Genomic DNA, 20,537 nt, shown 5'->3' with positions numbered 1-20,537 from the left:
TGACAAGCAAATTTCAACATACGAGAAGCTGCACACAGCTACTGGTGTATATAAGAACAGCAATAAAGACTGTGTCGTTAAACAAGCTAAGAAAGTGTTTTCGCGAAGCTTTAGAAGAAATCTGACCCGCGAAACCAGTTCCCTACAGTGGGTCTTTGTACACGGTTTCCTGTTGCTGATGAGTGGGCGGTTTATTCATGGCGCCGAGCGACTATACAGGAGCAAAAGTGGGGCAAAGCCACAGCTTGGCACCTTATGTGGATAATCGTCTAAGGATTACTTTTTTAGCTAAATTAACCGTTTGCTTCCGGTCAACATCTTGACCGCAGCTATACGAAATCATAAACAGTACCTGTACTGCATTTCGCAAATAATTGATACTGATTACCGAGAACACCTGCTGTTTTTTACACGTATTTACGATTGAAAGAAAGAATAAAATTGAGTTTCCTTATATGACAACCGTCGATTTGTAGTTATTGTCAAAACGGTAAATATTATAAAATAGTGAGATGCACCGATAATATTAAAAAACGATTTAACGAAATAAAAATCGTGAAAAACTTGAAAAATCGGTCGAGAACGCAAGTCAAACATGTTTCAAATTTTGATTGATCTCGCATGTAGGAATAAAAATTAAATATGTAAATAAGTGTAAAAAGCTTTTCAGTTTACTGGGTAGCGGCATGTACCACTGTAATAATTTTCCAACTGCCAGTCTGAGTTTTTCTATTCGTGGGAATTGTACAATCGTGGCCATGGGCTCCGGCAGGATATTGTAAAATCGTGGCCATGGGCTCCGATTGTGCATTCCCACATGCACAATCTTGCACAATTTTGCAAGATTGTGCATGTGGGAATAAATTTTTTGTTCACCAAATTTTCGAATATATGCAATATTTTGTGTTTCAATAAATTAAAAAATATATTAAAAATTGTGTATTACTTCGAAAATGGATGCTGCCAGCGTCCATGATCGTGGGCATATCTTGAGTCAGGACCAGAAAAGGAAAAGTGCTCCAGCAGATAAACAAGAATAAAAAAGGACTCTTTATTGTATACATGAAACTTTGACACATGCTAGCATACAAATCACTTCATTGCAACAAACCATGGGTTTACATTTTAAAAAAGTTGATTATTATAGCTCTGTTTGGTTATTGATTATAACATAAAATAAGTTAACGTGGAATCATAAGTTAGGAGTAAAGATAAAATATGGATTAAGATATTGTAGGGTTTTAGGAGTATCAGCGACTAAGGCCATATTGTTCCGTGTATATTGTTTGTAAATTGCGTGTGTTCTATGGTAGATTTTTCTGTTTTGCTGGACGAAAAACCTGAATTTCCCGGAGAAAAAACCATGTTACCCTCGCTTGAGCTCGACTAACTCAGCCACGTTATGAAAAAGGCCCATAAAAATCCCTCACAACCACGGGACTCGAACTCGGGTCTTTTCCACTCAATCTGGTATCAGATTTGTTGTTGGCCAGATCCATACGCTGTCATCGATCAGGTAGCAAGCTGCTAGTGCAGCAAGCATTTGAGTCCAGTCCAGTTAGATGTCCACTCAAGTTAGCAATTTATGTCCGATCCGGTCGTAAAGTGGAAATTTGGTGGGGTCCAGTTTGTTTTACTTGAGAGATCCCACAGTTGAGTTTTGTGGGTACGTCTTGTTATTTGTTTCGTGGGGGAGGGGGGGGGCTGGGACCCACTGATTTGGTTGGTACTTCCACAGGATATCTTCCAGCTTTTAGTGTTAGTTTTATTAATTGTAGAGTCAATTCTATTGGGTGTAGAGGTTTGGTCAGGGTCCAGTTTCGTAGTTGTGCCACTTCGATATATGTCGAGGCAATCCTCAATCTTGTGGTTGGCTTTCGCCTGGTAGGGTTCACTTTGTTGTAGCTAGTGGGTCTGTGACGTCCAGGAGTATACTTGAATCATTGATACAAAAGTAAAGGTAATAGTCGAAGGGTTTCATCGAGCGGTATTTATTGATTTCATGGTTCCTGGGGTTGTAGAGTTCTTTGCCTTGTGAAAAGCTGCTGTGCAAATTATGCAAGTGCTTGGTAGTGGTCCTCGTTTTGTATCATATTGCTCCTGGTTCTTCAGTGAAAAGTGGATCTTCGTAATAAGAATGAAGTGCAGGTCCTCATACAAGGAACATTCATGTGTCAGCTGATCCCACGTTTCTTCTTGCCCGCAAAGGCACTGCGGAGTTTCCGAGATGTCAGAGTCTGAAGGAGCCATGCCCTGTGAGGAGGAAGGTCGTGTAGAGTCCTGGGAAGAACCATGCAGGTTGTTGCAGGTAAACTTGTTGTATATCTGGAAGAAATTTCTTCGTTATTGTTCCGTTGTTGGATTCAGACCACCTGGCCTGCCAGGTCTGCTGCAAACGTAGAGCAAGCCGCCTCTTTTCTGTGTTTTGCGCTTGCTGGGTCGGTGGTAAAACCGACCCAGCAAGCGCAAGCCAATACAGGTACTGCTCTTCCTTTGGAAAGTTGGTAGAGTAACCCCACAGTGCACAATTTCCAGGTCCATGGGAAGAGATTCCACAAGGACCTGCAGCGTGTGGGTGCTAACTGTGCAGCCCTTGAAATAGTCAGGAGGATGGAGTGCTGTATGGTATCAAGCTTCCTTCTGTTTACTGCGGTGGTTGCCATGTGAAACTAAACCCCTGAGGCATATGAAAGCGCCGGTATGAAGACGGCCTTATAGAAAAGGGAGAGCGTTCTCTTCTTCAGACCCCAGTCTCGCTCGGTGACCCTGGAAATCAGAACGGAGTAATTCCTAATTTTAGTTTGTGGATAGCAAAGATGTGATGTAAAAGACAAGTTCTTTTAATTCAAGAAATTTTAATTAAAGACAAGTTCTCTAAAATATCTTATCCAGATATTTTAGTTCAGTTGCGAGTTTAATAGTTGATCCCTGTATTTTTTATTTTTAGCCCTAATTTTATGATTTCAGTATTAAAATGTTTGCGGTCACTTCCCATAATCGATACTTGATGGGCGCTCTTTGCTTTCATGAACTGATGATGGGCGCTCTTTGCTTTCATGAACACCGAACATTTGTTGTCACGAATAGAATGATCCGGGCAGGCATTAAAATCATGGCCGCTCTCCGCACAGTGCCCGCAAGTCTGTTGGTTCTGCGCACACGTATGAGTTGTGTGGCCAAAGCGGCAACACTTGAAACACTTGGGTACGGCCACGTATTCTTTAAAACTGTGGCTGCGCCAATTAATATAAATCCTCGTTTGCTGGTAGAGAACTTTCCAGGCCGCCTGGGAAAGCCCCACAGCCCAGTTTATAGCGTTTCCAATCCTGGCCTTCGTTTGATATTTGGGAAAGATATTATTATTATTCACTTTAAGTTCACCCCCTGAACAGCCAGTGGGCTAGGAGGGTGTACAAATATTTTTTTTATATATAGCGTACAATTTTATACAACTTTTTGATATTTAAAATAATGACATTAATTAGAAAATTATATTTACTTAATAACAAGCAACGATTAACTTTAAGATAAAATTGATATTAAATTAACATTGTAATTACATATACAGCTTGTCCTACATATTATTTCTTCTGTAATTTTCATTACAATTTTCTTAGCTTTTACAGTATATTTTACATTAAATTATTTCAAATACTATACATTTCTGATATAAATAAAGCTCAGATTTTATAGTAGTTCTGGTGATTTGGTCCATAATTTGGCTTCTGTATGTTTTATTTTCTCCGAACTTATTTGGATCTATGGAGAAGGTGTTGAAGTGTTGGACCATGTTATACGGGAACATTCCTTTTAAGGAGTCCAGGTTAGTGAGCTTCATCCTAAGTGGAGGGTGCCGGCTCTGGTGGTTTCTATTCCTTGCTTTTGGGAGTGAGATAATATTTTCCATCGATGGGGCATCGATCTGGCAGGTTAGCAAGTGTGGACAGATTTTTTTTTGAGAACAGTGAGTTTCCAGGAGGTCAGTTGCCTAGATTGACTAGAAGAATAGATTTGGAGATGGTGAACGGGTTACCTCCTAGACGGTTCAGCCACCGAAGAATCCAGTATTTCATAGTCAGGAATCTGTTACACTGAAAGGCAGGTGCGGAGGACCAGATTTTAGAGGCATATAGATGTATCGGAGTGAGACACCTATCAATGTACTGACAAATCAATTTGATGTTGTGGCAGCCTACTAGCTCCTGGCTGATAGTCCAGAATGCAATCAGAGGAAGTGATCTTTGAAATTTAAGTGTTCATCTCACGTTAGTCCTAGGTCGGTATGCGATGAAACTTTTGGAATTGTCTCGCCATTAACTACAACTTGGATGTCATTCTTGGACTTCCTCTTCGTAATTGTCATGTGGGCTGACTTGGCATTGTTTAGTTGGTGTTCAGCTAGCTGTAAATAATTTATTAATTGTTGAATTTGATCGAAGGTGTGATATTAAAACATTTTGACAGGACACCCCTAGCTCATGTCTGTGAGCTAGGGGCGTCCTGAGCGTCCCTAGACTCATGTTGACTTCACATCTTTGTCTGATTTTGGCATTGTCAATTTTTTGTTTTTCCATTTAGAGGCCGGAGCAGGTATTACAACTCTAGGTTCCTCCTGTAATTCTGTTATTGGGGGAAACGTTGTGCATGGTCGATTGCATCTTAGAAGTTGGCCTGCCAGAATTGCCTTGCGTTTCTTCAGGCATTTTGTGAAATTTCGGATTACCGAAATAGTACGGATAAGCAGGAGCAGAGGGTGCATAGGAAGGATCGATAGAATCGATGCTGAATAAAGTTTGCCAGAAGCCCTTAGCTAGTTTAGAAGTAGTTTTATAGTCCGGCGAAGTTTTGGGCTGACTCCCACTAGTCACGTGAGGGGGGGGGGGAATAGCCTAAGTGAGTAAATACCACTAGAGTCTTGAAACTAATTTCGGGGGTTTATATGGGGGTTTTCGGAGGCGCTGGAAAAGATAAATATTAGTGTAATGAGTTATTACGTTTTAAAATAAACTATATCTTTGTATAGTAATTTTTATACAGGGCGTTTCAAAAGTGATGGTCAATAATTTAAAGGTGAACTGTACAGACTACAATATGCAAAAAAAAGCCTGGTAAACATGGGTCCTTAAGTGAATCGTTTTCGAGATATTGCACATTTCTAGTTGGGATCCACCACTGACGTGTTTAGGTTAGGTTATGCTCTTCTCTCCCTTTCCCCTCTCTCAATGCTCTGAGACGTAGCAGGCATACTAGTACACTGTATTTGTCAAAGGTTAGTCAACATGGAAAGAGGTTACAGCAACTAAGAGTATGCGGACATGCACTTCACGTATGGTAAAGCCAACGGCAGTGCACTCGAGGCTGCACGTTTGTACCAAGAAGCATTTTCCCGCCGAAGGCAGCCCAACAGGCGCACATTCATCAGGGTACATCAATGCCTTAGAGAACACGGGAGCTTCGCACATGGAGTACGAGCAGATAGGCCCAGAAGCATAACGCCTGATGTTGAGGAAAGGGTGTTAGAAAGAATAGAACAAAATCCAGGAATTTCGACAAGGAGGGTTGCTCTGCAAGAGCGTGTACTGAGTCATAGCAGTGTGTGGTGAATACAGACTCAGCAATACAGGCTACCCTCCCAGAATGAACTTCTGCCAGTGGATGCAACAACAGTGTGTCCTGAACCCCCAATTTTTAAACAACATTTTGTTCACTGACGAAGCTGGGTTTACTTGTGATGGTATTTCTTAATTTTCATAATTGTCACGTTTGGTCCGACGAAAATCCTAATGCAATTCACGAATGTTCTTCCAGACCTCCTTGATGATGATAATGTTCCACTTCAGCAACGCCAGGGGCGCCTCCGTAGCCAGGTGGGCAGGAGCAGCACTGCGTAGCACACGCTTCTTGATTAGACCGGGGTTCGAGCCTGTCACCACCAAACACGGAGGATGCGGAAAGGTCAGGGAATGACCACCGCATATTCCCGGAGCAATATGGCCTTAGTTGCTAATGCTCCTAAAAACCAAATAACAAACAACAAACAGCAACGCCAGAACATGTGGTTTATGCATGATGGTGCATCGGAACAGTTTGCTCGAGTTGTGACTCGGTATCTATCTAGAAGGTATGGTCAACGGTGGATAGGTAGAGGTGAGCATGTAATGTGTCCTCTCACATCACCAGACTTAAATCCTATGGATTTTTGTATCTGGATGTCATGTAAAAAGCTTCGTGTGCACTTCTGGCGTTAACACAGTTGAGGAACTGCAGTATCGGGTTGAAAGAGCCTTTCAGCAAATCAGAAATGATCCAGGAATGCCTGAGAGGATTCGCAACTCAATGCAGAGAAGACTACAAAGCTGCGTACGGATGCAAGGACAGCATTTTGAACACCTTTAGTAACATGTAACATCTGTAAAATCCTGTGGTGTTGAAACCAAAAATTAAAATGTATTATCTTATATTTAATAATCCACTCTTAGCAAAGGATTCACAGCTTTTTGCTACACTAGTGCTCCCATAGTCAGTGGCGGATCTTTAACAGAAAATGTGCATTGTCTCGAAAACGGTTCATTTTCAGCCAGATGTTCACTGGGACTTTGAAACACCCTGTATATACTGTATATATTTTTAGTTCATCGAAAAACAAATCGCGCAGTAGTGCAAAATTACTCATAAAACGCCAAATTTACGACTTTTCGCTCAATCTGGCAACACTGGTTATAAGTCATATTCAGCTTTAATAAAATCATCCACAAAACTTACAACTTGAGGAATTCTTAGGTAAAAAATGTTGCTAGCATAAAACTCTCTTGACCTTTGAAATTTCCTCAGCTATCAAATTAATTTTTGTTCGGCAACGTTCCTGGAAGCACTAGGTTCGTAGAAGACCATGAAATAAATATAAACAATTTTTAATTATATTCGGCGCTTGTTCCATAAACATCGTGTTATGTATAGGGCGTTAGCTGTACCTCTAATTCGTTGTTTAAAGTACCCTATTTAGAGATTATTTTCTTTGTTTCTTGTACGCAATGTTAGCAAGTTTGAAATAGTTTCTCTCCTTGCAGACGACGTGTGATCGTTTGGCAGCGTAATATTTCTCATAAATTTCTTAATATGGCGGTGTACTGTCTTTTTACTGGCTTGCGTTTATTTTTGTTTTGACACAGATTCTTCAACAAGTAGATTATTTGGACACAAAAAACATGCAAAATGCATTTCTTTACGAATTCTATGTTTTCTTCGAAATTGGCCAATGCGTGTCGCAACATTACTGAACTTTTATCGTTTCTGCCCACTCATTGTTCCTGGCAGTTTTTCAAATGTCAATGCCAGAAAAGAAAACTTTGAGAATACACAATACAGAAACTTGACATCTAATGACTCAGCTTTGCCATTGCCGTGAAATAAATATTTATCTGATGTCGATCAGGACGGGTTAACAAATATGTATAAATTTGTTTCATGAAAAACAAACAACTTTAGTGTTTACTTTTTAAGAATAATATTTTTAAGTGTATTTTAATGATCATCGTTCGATATATATACATTTTTTAACCAAAATTCTGTGCAGTTTGTGTTATGTACTATAGCCACAAAAAAATATGCTTCAGACATTAGCTCTGTGGAAGGGGCTTGGTTATCAGGTTCTTAACATATACTAAAGAACTGATTCTTTATGACAAGAGTTTCAATGTACGTAATACTATTATTAGCTTGAATTTTGCACAATTCGTGGACTAGAGCCATTTCTTAGAATTGAGATTGCTTTCAATTAGCAACAATTTGTCGGCGTCTTGCCATTAAACTACATTGCCTGATGGATACAAAATCATGGAAATCGCTTGAGACCAGTAGGTTAGTAGCGTTACTATTTGCCACTGGTTTTGATAGGTCCTGATTGAGATCATGTCTACCTTAAACGGAGGGAACGGGCTTTTTCAAGTGTTAATGTTTGTGCGGACCTCGGGGTTTCTCCCATTTTCCAGTTGGACTTTTTAAATGATGAGTAAGCTGGTCTCAGGCGAAGATTCATGGTTATTTCCGGGATTTTGCATCCAGCAGACAATGCAGTTAAATGGCAAGACGCCGACAAATTGTTGCTAATTGAAAGCAATCTCAATTCTAAGAAATGGCTCTAGTCCACGAATTGTGCAAAGTTCAAGCTAATAATAGTAGCAAGTGTTGTTTCAAGAATTAAATTAACCAGCCTGTGGTTCTAACATTCTTAATATACGTGAACACTAAGGAAAGAGCTGAACCATATTGGCCCACCACAATATGGAAACGGTAACATTATCGGTGACTCTGAACAAGTGGCTGATGAGCCGAATAAAATATTTTGCATCAGCATTCACATTCATCTGTTGAATTTTTCAACTTGATGGTATTCGTGGCCTGGTTAATACTGACTGGGAGTTGAATGACTTTGTAATCGCTGAAACGGAACTGGAAGAGAAATTATCATAGTTAAGGGGGGAAAGTGCCGAAGCTGATGAAATCCATGCAGCTATATTAAAAGAAGAAGCAGGATAGATCATCAAACGTTTAGCTATAATTAGCTGTAATATTGGAACATCTTTGGATTCAGATGAAGTTCCATAGATTAGTGTGATGTGCGAACGTTTCTGCAATTCTCAAGTGTAGTTTCAAGGAAGAAATAGCATATACCTGTTTTGTAAGCAAATTTTGTAATATTATGGAGCCCATAAGGCTATACTGAAGAATCATCTGGGCAGAAATATAAGGGATCACAACATGGCTTTGTTAGGAGATGTTGTATGGTCAGTCCCATAAACTTTGAGATTTTGGATGTCAAGGATAATTTTAACACCGCCTGTTTAGACGTAGCAATGTTTCTGACAGTGCTGCATGAAGGATATTTGAATGAACTGGAGCAATGTAGCATTATAGGTGTTACTACTGTAAATAATAATAATAATAATAAAAGGTACGTGGCAGAAGACAGATATCGGTTACAAATGGTTATTGTTCTTTATGGCTTAGTGTCACCAGCGAGACTCCACATTGTTTGGTGTATTGGATTCGTTATTGTTTCTGATAATCATTGATGACTGATGAATTTATTTCAAGCTCATTGCTTAAGTTTGCTGATGGTGTTTTTAAGATATCAGGTTATACTATTTCAACAAAACCTAGATAAATTATTCCGAAGGTCTGAATAATTAATTTTACTTCTTTTGAAAGGACAACCAGAAGACATTGTTAATAACGTCTTCGGGTTGTCAACGTAATTGTGACCGAAGGAAGGGGTTAACAACTTCATTGTGAATAAAGCAGCGCTTCAAACGCGCAGAATGTTGATCTGTGACCACTTATGTTCCCTACAACCAAGTCATCCGAATGCCTTAGAGGTAATTATAAAATATGATATGAAGGTTATTTTAGCAAGTCAGATGGCGGTTTATCGATTGCTATAAATGGTATATAGAAACTTTTCCAGAAGACAAAGGGATAATCATTCCGTTTTATAAAGAAATGATTAGGTAACATGTGCAGAATTGCATACAGATTCGGAAACCTCATTTTAGGAAGGATATGGACCTGTTAAGAAGAGTAAAGGGGAGAGCAAGATTAGTTATGGGCTCAAAGGGCTATTCTTATAGTGAGATCCAGTTACATAGGTTTCAATATTTTGAAATTAGGTATTTCCGTAGCGACCTGATTGAGGTACTTAGGGTTTTTAAAAAAAAAAAAAAAAAAAAGAACTGCAGCCATTAACAATCCACTGCAGGATAGAGGCATCTTCAACAATTCATGTTGAGGGAAATGGACCATACTCTGCCACGCTGTTCCAGTGCGGGTTAGGAGATCAACCGTATTGAGCAGTTAGGGGCTTGAACCCCGGTCCACTCAAAGAACGCGTATTATTGCACTCCCGCTGCTCACCACTTACGGAGGTTATCTGTAGGGTATACGTCGATTTAAATGAAGAAAGGATAATAATTATGCACATTTAATTATTACATAAATATTGTACATGCGAGAAAATTTTCCACTCATCTGACAATCCATTTTATAAAAAAGACTTTATAAAATATACTCCTTTAATAACATATGGGCTTAAGCATTGCACTATGGTGATTTTTTTTATTCAGACTTTAATGGGAAGAAGACGTTCATCGGCTCATTTTTTAAAATTTTCTTAATTACCATTTTGACGATTAGTATATTTATCGTCCAGATGCTCAAGTCAGATGTATATCTAGTTTTGTAATTACTCTTTCATTTTACTACTCGTATCTTTGTTTATCTTTATTTTCTCGTTTAGTCTTGAGCTTCGTATTAAAATACTGGTTAAATTGAAAGTTGGATATAACTAAACTTTAAGGGTTCCTTATAATAGAAATTAGTATTAGTATTAATGGTGGCAAATGATGCAAGAAAATAAGCTAATACATTATCAGCGAGAAAAAAAAATCCTGTTTCACCTATCCATCGCTTCTAATAGTTTGTCTATTAGTTCTTCCTTGAATTTATTTAAACTGCCCACTTCCAAGACAACGGATGGAAGCTTGTTGTAGCAATCGATCACCCCTTGGCTGAAGGCAAACTTCCGTATATCTATCCTGCAATCATCCTTCCTCAACTTGAATTTATGCCTCCTCACGTTTGTAGTCTCTGCAAGAGGAAGAATGCCATTAACATTTAGCGTACTCAGTCCATTCGAGGCCTTAAACATCTGAATCAATTTCCCCGCAAGTGCCTAGCTCCAGACGCTGCAATTTTCAGAAGTGAAGTCTTTCCCCTCACCAGTCTCGTTGCCCTTCTCTGTACCCGTTCCAGCAGCTCTACGCCCTTTCTAAGTGAGGTCTCCAGACCTGTATGCAGTACTCAAGATGTGGCTTGACCATTGCCTGTTACAATGGGATAATAACTTTCTTATCCCTGCTAGAAAAATTCCTCTATATAAATTCTCTTATTCCTGTATAAGAGAACTTCATATCAGACTGCACAATTACATGAGTGTAGTATCACACAGTTGATACCTCATTCTGGAATCACTGCTATGTATATACAGTACCTTGCACATGTCAATGTTAAACTTCAATTGCCATTTTTCAGCTGATCTCTGTAATTTTATTAGATCTTACAAGGAATTTGAAGTGCACTTCGCAGGAAGATTACAAATTATTTTCAGATTTTAGGACTTTTATTATGAGAAAACTAAAAGATATCGAGAAAAAGTAAGCTATATACGAGTTGGGGCTATAAAGTTCCGGACTGGTGCTGTTGCTATCATGTTCAATCAGTTTTAGAATTAACGGATGTGGTATGTTTTGTTGTAGTTCAAACTTCGTGCAACGGATGGTGATACAGAAATTGTCCAGTAGGCTGACAGGTTGCAAGTAAGAACTAGTTTCGATAGTAGCGTTAACGTTCCGTGTCACGATTTTGCAATGGAGCAACGAGCGAATATTAAATTCTGCTTTAAACTGAGAAAATCTGTAACAGAAACGTAAGTAATGTTAAAATTGTTTATGGTGATGTGATGAAACGTTAAGTCGTATCAGTGTGTTTGAATGGTATAAGCGGTTCAAAGACGGACGTGAGGATGTTCGCGATGACCAAAGAAGTTGGCGTCCGTCAACCCCTTGAAATGAGGGCAGAGTGGCAAACATTCGGGAAATTGTGGCAAGTCCTTCAGAATTATAGTTGATGAGTTGTATGAATAAGGAGGCGATGAGAGGCCTCCGTAGCCGAGTGGTCAGGAGCGGGAGTGCAGTAGCACACGCTCTTTGAGTAGACCGGGGTTCAGCCCCTGACTGCTGAATACAGTCGATCTGCCAACCCTCACTGGACCAGCGTGCCAGATTATGGTCCATTTCTCTCAGCATGAATTGTTGAGGAGGCTTCCATCCTGCAGTGGGTTGATAATGGCTGCACTTTACCTTTTTTTAAGGAGGCGATTCGTCAAATTCTGCATAAAGATATAGGGAAAAGGAAGATCTGTGCAAAATTTGTGTCGTACATCCTCACGGATGAACAGAAGCAACGAAGAGTGTCATCATGCGAAGACTTCATCAAGACTTAGCATTAGCATTAGTAGAGGCATATGATACAAGAAAGCAAGCTTATATCATCATAAGCAATGCGAAAGCAAGCTCAATCTCATCAGCCAAAAAAAAAAAAAAAAAACCCTTCCCATTTCACTCATCCATTCGCTCCAAAAGTTTGCTCAGTTCTTTCCTGAATTTATTTAAGCTATAAACTTCCATAACGACAGATGGAAGTTTGTTCCAGCAATGAACCACCTGCTGGCTAAATGAAAATTTCCGCACATCTATTATACAACTGTTTTTCCTCAATTTGAATTTATACCCCCTCATGTTCGTAATCCCATCAGCATTGAGCCTGCTCAAACCATTTAGTGTCTAATACACCTCAATCAGATCACCTCGCAGGTGCCTATTCAGGTGTCAAGACAATCCTAATTTCTTTGCCTGTGTTGTCACTGGAGATGAGTACTCGGTGTTTCAGTACGATCCAGAGACGAAGCATGCAGTGGAATTCAAAATCATCACCTAGGCCTAAAATGTTTCGCTTACAGAAGTCCAGGATCAAGATGATGCTGATAATGTTTTTCGACAAACAGGGTGTGATTCATAAGGAATTTGTACCTGAAGGAGAGAGAGAGAGAGAGAGAGAGAGAGAGAGAGAGAATGCTGAATTCTACGTATATGCGTTTCAAAGAATATTAATGCGCATTTCCTGGGCGAGGCCGCAATTTTGATAGAAAGACAGCTGGCTTTTGTTGCACGATAATGCCCCTGCACTTGTTGTGAAGACATTGCTGACGAAACATGGTACGGTACAGATCAACTATCAGTCCCTTCCGATCTAGCACCAGCGAACTTCTTTTTCTTTTCCACGAGGAAAACTGCTCTCAAAGGAAAGAGATTTCAGGATGTTGAGGACATAAAGGAAAATGTAACCACTGAACTGAACATCATCTCTTTGGACACCTTTTCTGACTCTTTTCAGAAACTTTTATAATGGTGTAATTAATGCATTCAATCAGGTGGTGATTAGTTTGGATAAAAATAAAGCCATTTTTGAGATCCTTCACTTTGTGTTCTTTTTATTGCTCCCGAAACTTTATTGCCCACTTCTTATAAAGGAACACTCAAAAGTTTTTACCTATTCAAATTCAACGTGTGCTGCTTTTGTGGGTCTGTTTAGTAGTAAAGAATATTCTGCTTTCTGCAATGCATGTGATTGCATAGCACGTTAAACACTACAAAAAACCTTTATTTACCATTATCATTGCCATTATTGAAACACAATCATTTTTCACATAGTCCCAGATGAAAATCGGAGGGCGGTGAATTAGGTCAATGGGATACTGCACATCTTGTACAAATTTCTTCCTTAGCGCCGTTGTAACTTCATTGCATGAACGTGGCGGCGCACCATGGTGCTGAAACAGGGCCGTTTTTTACTTATTATAGTACATGATACCATTGATGATTTTTTCAGTTCCACAAAGAATGGGTTGCACAGTTTCTCAGCAGTAACAATACAAACAAAACTAAGTTAATCACTATCTTTAAAGTATGTGGATTTTTCACTTCTTTCCACGGAAATGAAAATGTTGGTTATAATTAAAATAAATTTTTGAGAGATAGATACCAACATCAGCAAGGTGTGGCTGACCTTTTGAAGTTGATAAATCCCTGAAATAGTTGGTTTGTTTGAGATTTGAATATCAGAAAACAAGAATAAATAAATCAAAATTCTTAAAAATAATGATATTCCATGTAAACATTTCACTCAAACTTTTCGTTTCCATTGAAACTTCACTGAAATTTTTAAAAGCGATGCGCAGTCAACAAATTCCAAAGTTTCTGAAATTTTGCTTTAAATCGGCCTTTCTTTATATTATTATTTACCCACCCAGAAAAATTTACCCACCCGTGATATATTCCCGCTATTGCAAACAAGCAATATTGATCCATGAGGAAAGTTAAACTGGTTTGGATGTTTGTACGGCAACTTTTTACTATGGGCTCTGTGCAGCCACGTTCTGTAATGGAGATGACACGTAGATAGACAGAAGAATTTCATAGATGAGTAACTTACGATATAGATATCACCTCCCCTCATAGTTTGGCGTCAACCCAAATTGATGTCAAATGTACTGCAGCAACCTGGCTATAATATTAATGTAACCTATTAACCTTATAACCAACTCTCCTTTAACAAGCTGTTGGGTGTCAGTAAAAAGAAGTGTGTAACAGGAAGTTTTCGCACAACGGTGTGCTATTTTTGGTGAAAACTGTAACGCGTATTTTAAATCCTTTGAAAAGAAAAAAACACGCAAATTTTTCCTTCCACAGTTGAGACCCGTTTTGCAAATTATAAGTTATTTGCATATTTTTACTAATATAATTTATTTGGAGTAGAGATGTATACATACATTTTTCCAAAAGAAAAATAAAAAATAGTCCATTTCATTTTGTAACAAAAAATTTCAAATATTTGAGTTTCGTCTGCTTGTGTATCTCCTGACAACAGTTTCGTCTGCTTGTGTATTTCCTGACAACAGTTTCGTCTGCTTATGTATGTACCTCTATATCTCAACTTCAATTATTGTTTTATTATGAATTTTGCTATGAATATTACCAAATATATATATATATATTTTTTTTTTGAACATTTACTCATTTTTTCTTATTTCGCAAAAGTTCATGACAAGAAATCAGAAAGTAGTACTGCTATCGATAAGTGGCATCAAACGCTGTATTATCTCCCATTCAGCATCTTGATTTTTTAAAATTAGTTATATAAAGGAAAGTGGCTATAAATAATTGTTTATCAGTTGTCAGTTGACACTTATTGAATATAATCTATTAGCGAAGCACTCGTTTTCCTGGGGAAATTTAATATCCTTAGTAGCCAAGAGGATATTAAATCAGAGCACTTTAGAAAGTGCTCTGATAAAAGAACATCAGATTTATCCTTTTGAAAAATATTTTTTAATAAAAAATTGATCAGACCTAGTACTGTAATATCTCACGACGTCAAATTTCCTACCTGGGAGTAGGAACAGGTAGGAAAATTTGACCAAAATAATTTCTGGAACTTTACCTACTGTATATTGAGCTGCATAAGAGTGGGGGGGGGTTTAAAGTACCTCAGGGAGTCAACATTTTGGATTCAAACTTACCTGGATGACAGAAAAAGGCCATGCGAGGTTTCATTGCACGCCCTTATGACATCCGAATAAATAAAGGGTAGACGGACAGACAAATTTACTTCTTTATATATTAATTGTCTTGCTGGGTGGGCCACATTCACACATTGGAGTCCCAAGCATGACAGAGATGCCTAGTCTTCTTCTAATCTATGTGTTATGTGATGTGATGTCAGTGTTTTTGACCGTTAACTCTTTTTTCCCTCTCCTTTACATCAGTAAGTTTCACATTACTTTTTATATAAAACTGTTTTTTATTCACATTACCTTTCATCATGTGAATAAGAAATTGTACGTTGTATTGTTTCTTATTTCTTCTTTCTTCGGGTCCAACTAAAAGTTACGCAGAATATCTTGCTGTGTTTCAAGAAAATCGAATACTAGTATAAATGCTATGAGTTTAGCTAGAACGCTGAATTTCTTTCGCATAGTTATTACAGTCGAGAAAGTGCATTTAAATTTTTTTTTTTTGTGTCCAGAAGACGTTGTTGTTATTGAGTTTTAGGAGTATCAGCGACTAAGGCCATATTGTTCCGTATATACTGTCTGTAAATTGCGTGTGTTCTGCGGTCGATTATCTTCGCCTGAGACCGACTAACTCAGCCACTTTGTGAAAAAGGCCCATACAAATTCCTTTCGTTATCGACGGGACTCGAATCCAGGTTTTTTCACCGGTGTGAGGAGGACTGCGATTCTACCAACTGTGCTACCCACAAGGGCGTGCCGAGAAGAAAGAAAATTACAAATTCCATTGAATTTAAGAATATGGTTTTTTTTTAGAACCTGGGACAATGACAAAACAAATTCTAATATAATTCGGAAAGAATGTTACATGGTTTCTATCCATACGGTAAAATTTATATTAATATATTCATATATTAATAAATATAAATATATTAATATAATAAATATAAATACATTAATATAATAAATATAAATATATTAATATAATAAATATAAATATATTAATACTCTTATACCACGTGAAAATTCTTAACAAGTGGGCTTTATTAAACCCATATATAATACAAGCTGAATACTACACTCATTTTTAGCAGGTGACGTTTCAAGATTCTTGCCGAACCCCATCTTCAGATCATAAATGACTTGGGAGGAATCGGACTTAACCGCACTGTAATACAAATTAAAAAAAAAAAAAAAAGAAAAAGAAAAAATTGTTTGTATTAAAGCGCAGGAAGTAAGAAGTTTGTTAAGAATTTTCACGTGGTAAATTGTATTATTTTATTATTATTCTATAAGGTAATATATATATATATATATATATATATATATATATATATAATATAAATTTTACCGTAAAGCATATTCTATAAAATAAAGAATAAGTATAAAAATATAATATAGAAAAAGAATGAAACAGATTAAAGAAATCAAAATGAAGTAACTTATTCACTGTACATGTGAATTATGGACCAGCACAAGAAATTGCATTACAATTCGTTTCTTTTTTGTGGCAAAGGCACCAAGGCCATGAGGCACCAGTGTGTTATATATAAATTTCGTGTATTCTGTTATCGGTTTGCTTGTTTTTCCCCCCAGGGGTAATGGGGGAAATAATAATCCTAATGTTTACTTCGAAAATTGTAATGTTTATTGTATTTAGTATAACTCACGGACCTCTAGCACTACTTTAGGATAAAAAAACTGTTAAACTATTATATTAGGGTCACCTAGAAAGTCACTTCAGCTACCCATGTGTGTTATGTCTGTAAATTGCGTGTGTTCTCTGGTCGATTTGCCTGCTTTGCTGGACGAAAAACCCGTTTTTGACGGGGAATAAAAGCTTGCTATCTACGCCTGAGACCAGGGGCGTATTCAGGGGTGGGCAGAAGGGGAATATGCCCTCCTTAACTAAAAGTTAGAAATTAAAGAAAAAGAAGGCAGGAGGCGTTCTAAAAAAAAACTCAAAACTCTGGTCGCCATGGCCCCCCCTTACGATGACGCCTGGATACGCCACTGGCCTGAGACCAACTAACTCAGCCGTAGAGTAAAAAAAGTCCATAAAAGTTTCTCACGTCGTCGACGGGATTCGAAGCCTGGCCTTTTCCACCTGGTGTGGGGAGGACTGTGACGATACCACTGTGCTACTCTCGCAGACACTTTGGGGATCACAGATTGGGAACTACTGATCTGTAGTATAACATATTACAGTTGTTATATAAAAGGCAGAACAATCTTAATATTAAAGTGGTTCGTTAAGATCTTCAGCAACTTTCAATTGGTTCGGGAAAGCAAAAGTTTTTCCGAAGTTTAGGAACTAGAATTACTTTTAAAAAATAGTACGATGATAATAATGAATCAGATATAATTAGTTGGTTAGTTGTTTAGAATGAGTGCCTAGGCAGCAAAGGTCATGAGGGTCAGTATATGATGGCTTAAATTTTGTGTATTCTCTGCTCGGTTTTCCTGGTTTGCTAGAAGAAAACCCAGAGGACTAATCGTGCAACCCTCTTTGAAGACTGATTCGGTTTAGGGTGTGAGATAAAGCCCAAAAAAATTCTCCCTTTTCAACAGATTCGAACTCAGGCCTTTTCCAGTGATTTTAACTGTGCTAGTGGTTAAAACAGAAAAAATGAAACATATAATTGAAACTTTTGGTGAGGGTACCATATACAGTATTTTATTTCTAACAAGTAACGTTTAAAGCGATAATTCGGACTTATTTTTTGACTCAAATGGTTTTTGAAGATTCTCTGCAATTTCAAAATTTCCTTTAGAGAATTGAATTATATGCTAGTGAATTCCGTGCACAAACATTTTTGGTACTTTTTGTACTTTTAGATTTTGGTACTTTTAGAATTATGGTTTGTACCCGGTATATAAAGCCACGCCATTTTTCATAAATAAGCTAAAATTGTATTAATTCAAAATTCACAAATTGTCTCAGAGAAAATAAGATGATAATCATCAGAGATGAACTATTACCAGAGAAAATCTGATGATAGTTCTCATCAGCTGAGAACTATCATCCACAAGTCCATTACGGCCTTGCAAATCGTAATATACTTTTATTTTTTTTAATTAAGGATTACCACTCGTACTTTCCTCACTTACCTTTTTGATATCAGAGACGAGATCCTCAGGGATGGTGCTGTAATGCCGTATCCGTGTGTAATTTCCCTTATTTTGTTCACCACTGTCTTCGTCGTTTGTTTTCCGGGCTGCAGCTCCCGATGGGCTGTAGGAAAGACTACGAAACCAGTTGAGGCTTAATTTTCTCATGGTAACCGATTCCTACAAACCATACGAAACGTCTGCACAATAGTAACAGTAATCCAGTTCGGTCATCAAATGGTAATCTTCAGGTAAACTAAACTCCCGTCTGAGCACAAGTCACGTGAAGTATCCAGCAGCTTTTACTCCTCCCCTAACTCACCTTGTTTACTGCTGTTTAAGTACACCACTACATCATCCCAAGTGTGGAGAAATCAGCGTTCTCTTTTTCACGCGACGGGCGGTAGGGACAGCTGAGTGTGTCGACGTACCGTATATCACCTAGGTAAGCAACAGACCCGCGGAGTACCAGGCGCCCGCTAAGCAGACTTCCTGCACTTTCTTTTTTTTTCTTTTCTTTTCTTTTCTTTTTCTTCCAGTACGTCATCAAGTCGCACCCATAGTAGACAGGGTTACTCCCTCGCCCTCCAGTCTCTTTCTAGCGTGCGTCATGTGATCAGATATAACGGCACGTGAGCCTAGCTATCACACATCTCGGAAGCAGATACGGGACAACGAATGCTGTCTTAAAACTCGACGAGTTCTGCGATCTCGAATGATAACAATCTCGGCTTGTCGCTGTAACTGACAGGAGTAACTACACTTGCACCCCCCAAAAAAGAAACATAAAATATGGTTGAGCATTCAGCGAAGTAGTGTTTTTGGCACGGTTGTAGTCCCTATTTTATAGTTAGGGGACGAGTCTCAGCTATTCTGGCGCGATGCTACTGTAATGATGCTGCTGCTGTTGCGTAATCTCTCTAAATAAATGATTTGAATTTCACTCGAAATGCTGAACTTCTTGATTATTGCAATGATATGATGCTAATGGCAGACGATTTAAACTTGTCATCTGCCTTTAATAGCGAGCCTTTTGCCGGCATTTTGATTATTGCAATGATATGATGCTAATGGCAGACGATTGCTACTTGTCTTCTGCCTTTAATAGCAAGCCTTTTGCCGGTATTTTCATTAACATTAATTTGTGAATATAGTGAAGTTTCTTTATAGTCTTCATTGATTTTAGCATAAGTGATATTGAATAATACTAGAAATGTTTAAGAATGGGCATTTTAATAAGTAACACAGCTGTTAACTTGTTTAACAGCTGTGTTTTGCCAGGTTTTGTTTAAAACCTGCTAAAAACAAAGGTGTTATACGTTTAATCAAATTTTAGGGTTAATGCTGTTTAGGAGATTGGTAAGGTCGAAAGTGGAATTGTCTTATTTTTAATAAATTATTGAGGAGGAAGACTTCTCTTATATGCATCATTCAAAAATGCATTTAAACAAATTTGAATAAAGTTGTATTAATACAACGGTGTTCGCCTTATGTTTGTAACATCGCGGTAACTTCTTGCAGTTATAGATTCATGTAGGTATAAAAATTAAATTATGTAAATAGCGATTTTTTAAAATTAAAACTGTTTAAATATCAGTTGCAAAGTAAATAATACGGTTTTAATTTAAATCTTGAATTTTAAGTTTTAGAATGAATATATATTCTTTTAAGAGATTGTAAATATGTAATATGTAAATATTATTATAAATATGTAATATGTAAATATTATTATAAATATGTAATATGTAAATATCATATGATTGTTGTATATATAAAGTTGTAAATCAGTTGTATATATGTTTTGTATAAGTGTCTCAAAAATATTGGTACAAACGTTTAGGGGAGGTAAGTAACATCTAAAGGAATGTGAATCGCATAGGAACCCATAACCGGAAACGTCACCGTAAGTCGGTAGACGGCGTGGCAGTCGCCGCACGAAGAGTATGCATCTATATACTAACTGTGAGCTGGCAGACATGAACCTAGTGTATGGATTAGCAGAGGGGAAATGGACGAGCCGCTTAACGAATTTATGGAGAACGCTTCCGAGATAGACATATACCGGAACAACCTTTGTTTGCGCGTGTGCATCAAAATTTGTGCGAGTATGGGTCATTTAGAGGTAACAGAAGTAGTGCAAAATGGGAACCATTCAAAGAATTTATCTTGGAAGCTACTAGGTTTTACATACCAACTAAGAAATATTGTTCAAGGTTTAGGCCTAAATGGATGTCAGATGAACTAA

General features: G+C 37.9%; 1 protein-coding gene across 1 annotated transcript in view; it reads right to left on the bottom strand.

Annotated features, from left to right (window-relative positions):
- LOC150091743 (triple functional domain protein-like) overlaps positions 1-18,739 on the bottom strand; it is a 402,788-nt gene extending 384,049 nt beyond the window's left edge. Inside the window, exon 1 of the mRNA XM_090376799.1 lies at positions 18,293-18,739. Coding sequence (XP_090232925.1) covers positions 18,293-18,460 — 168 coding nt within the window. The 5' untranslated portion in view covers positions 18,461-18,739. The remainder of the gene's footprint in view (positions 1-18,292) is intronic.
- Positions 18,740-20,537: the final 1,798 nt, after the last annotated feature.

This window comes from Mastigoproctus giganteus, chromosome 1, assembly GCF_048544385.1.
Source record: "Mastigoproctus giganteus isolate SK-2022 chromosome 1, ASM4854438v1, whole genome shotgun sequence".
NCBI classification, from domain to species: domain Eukaryota; kingdom Metazoa; phylum Arthropoda; class Arachnida; order Uropygi; family Thelyphonidae; genus Mastigoproctus; species Mastigoproctus giganteus.
This window is presented reverse-complemented; position numbering and strand designations above follow the sequence as displayed.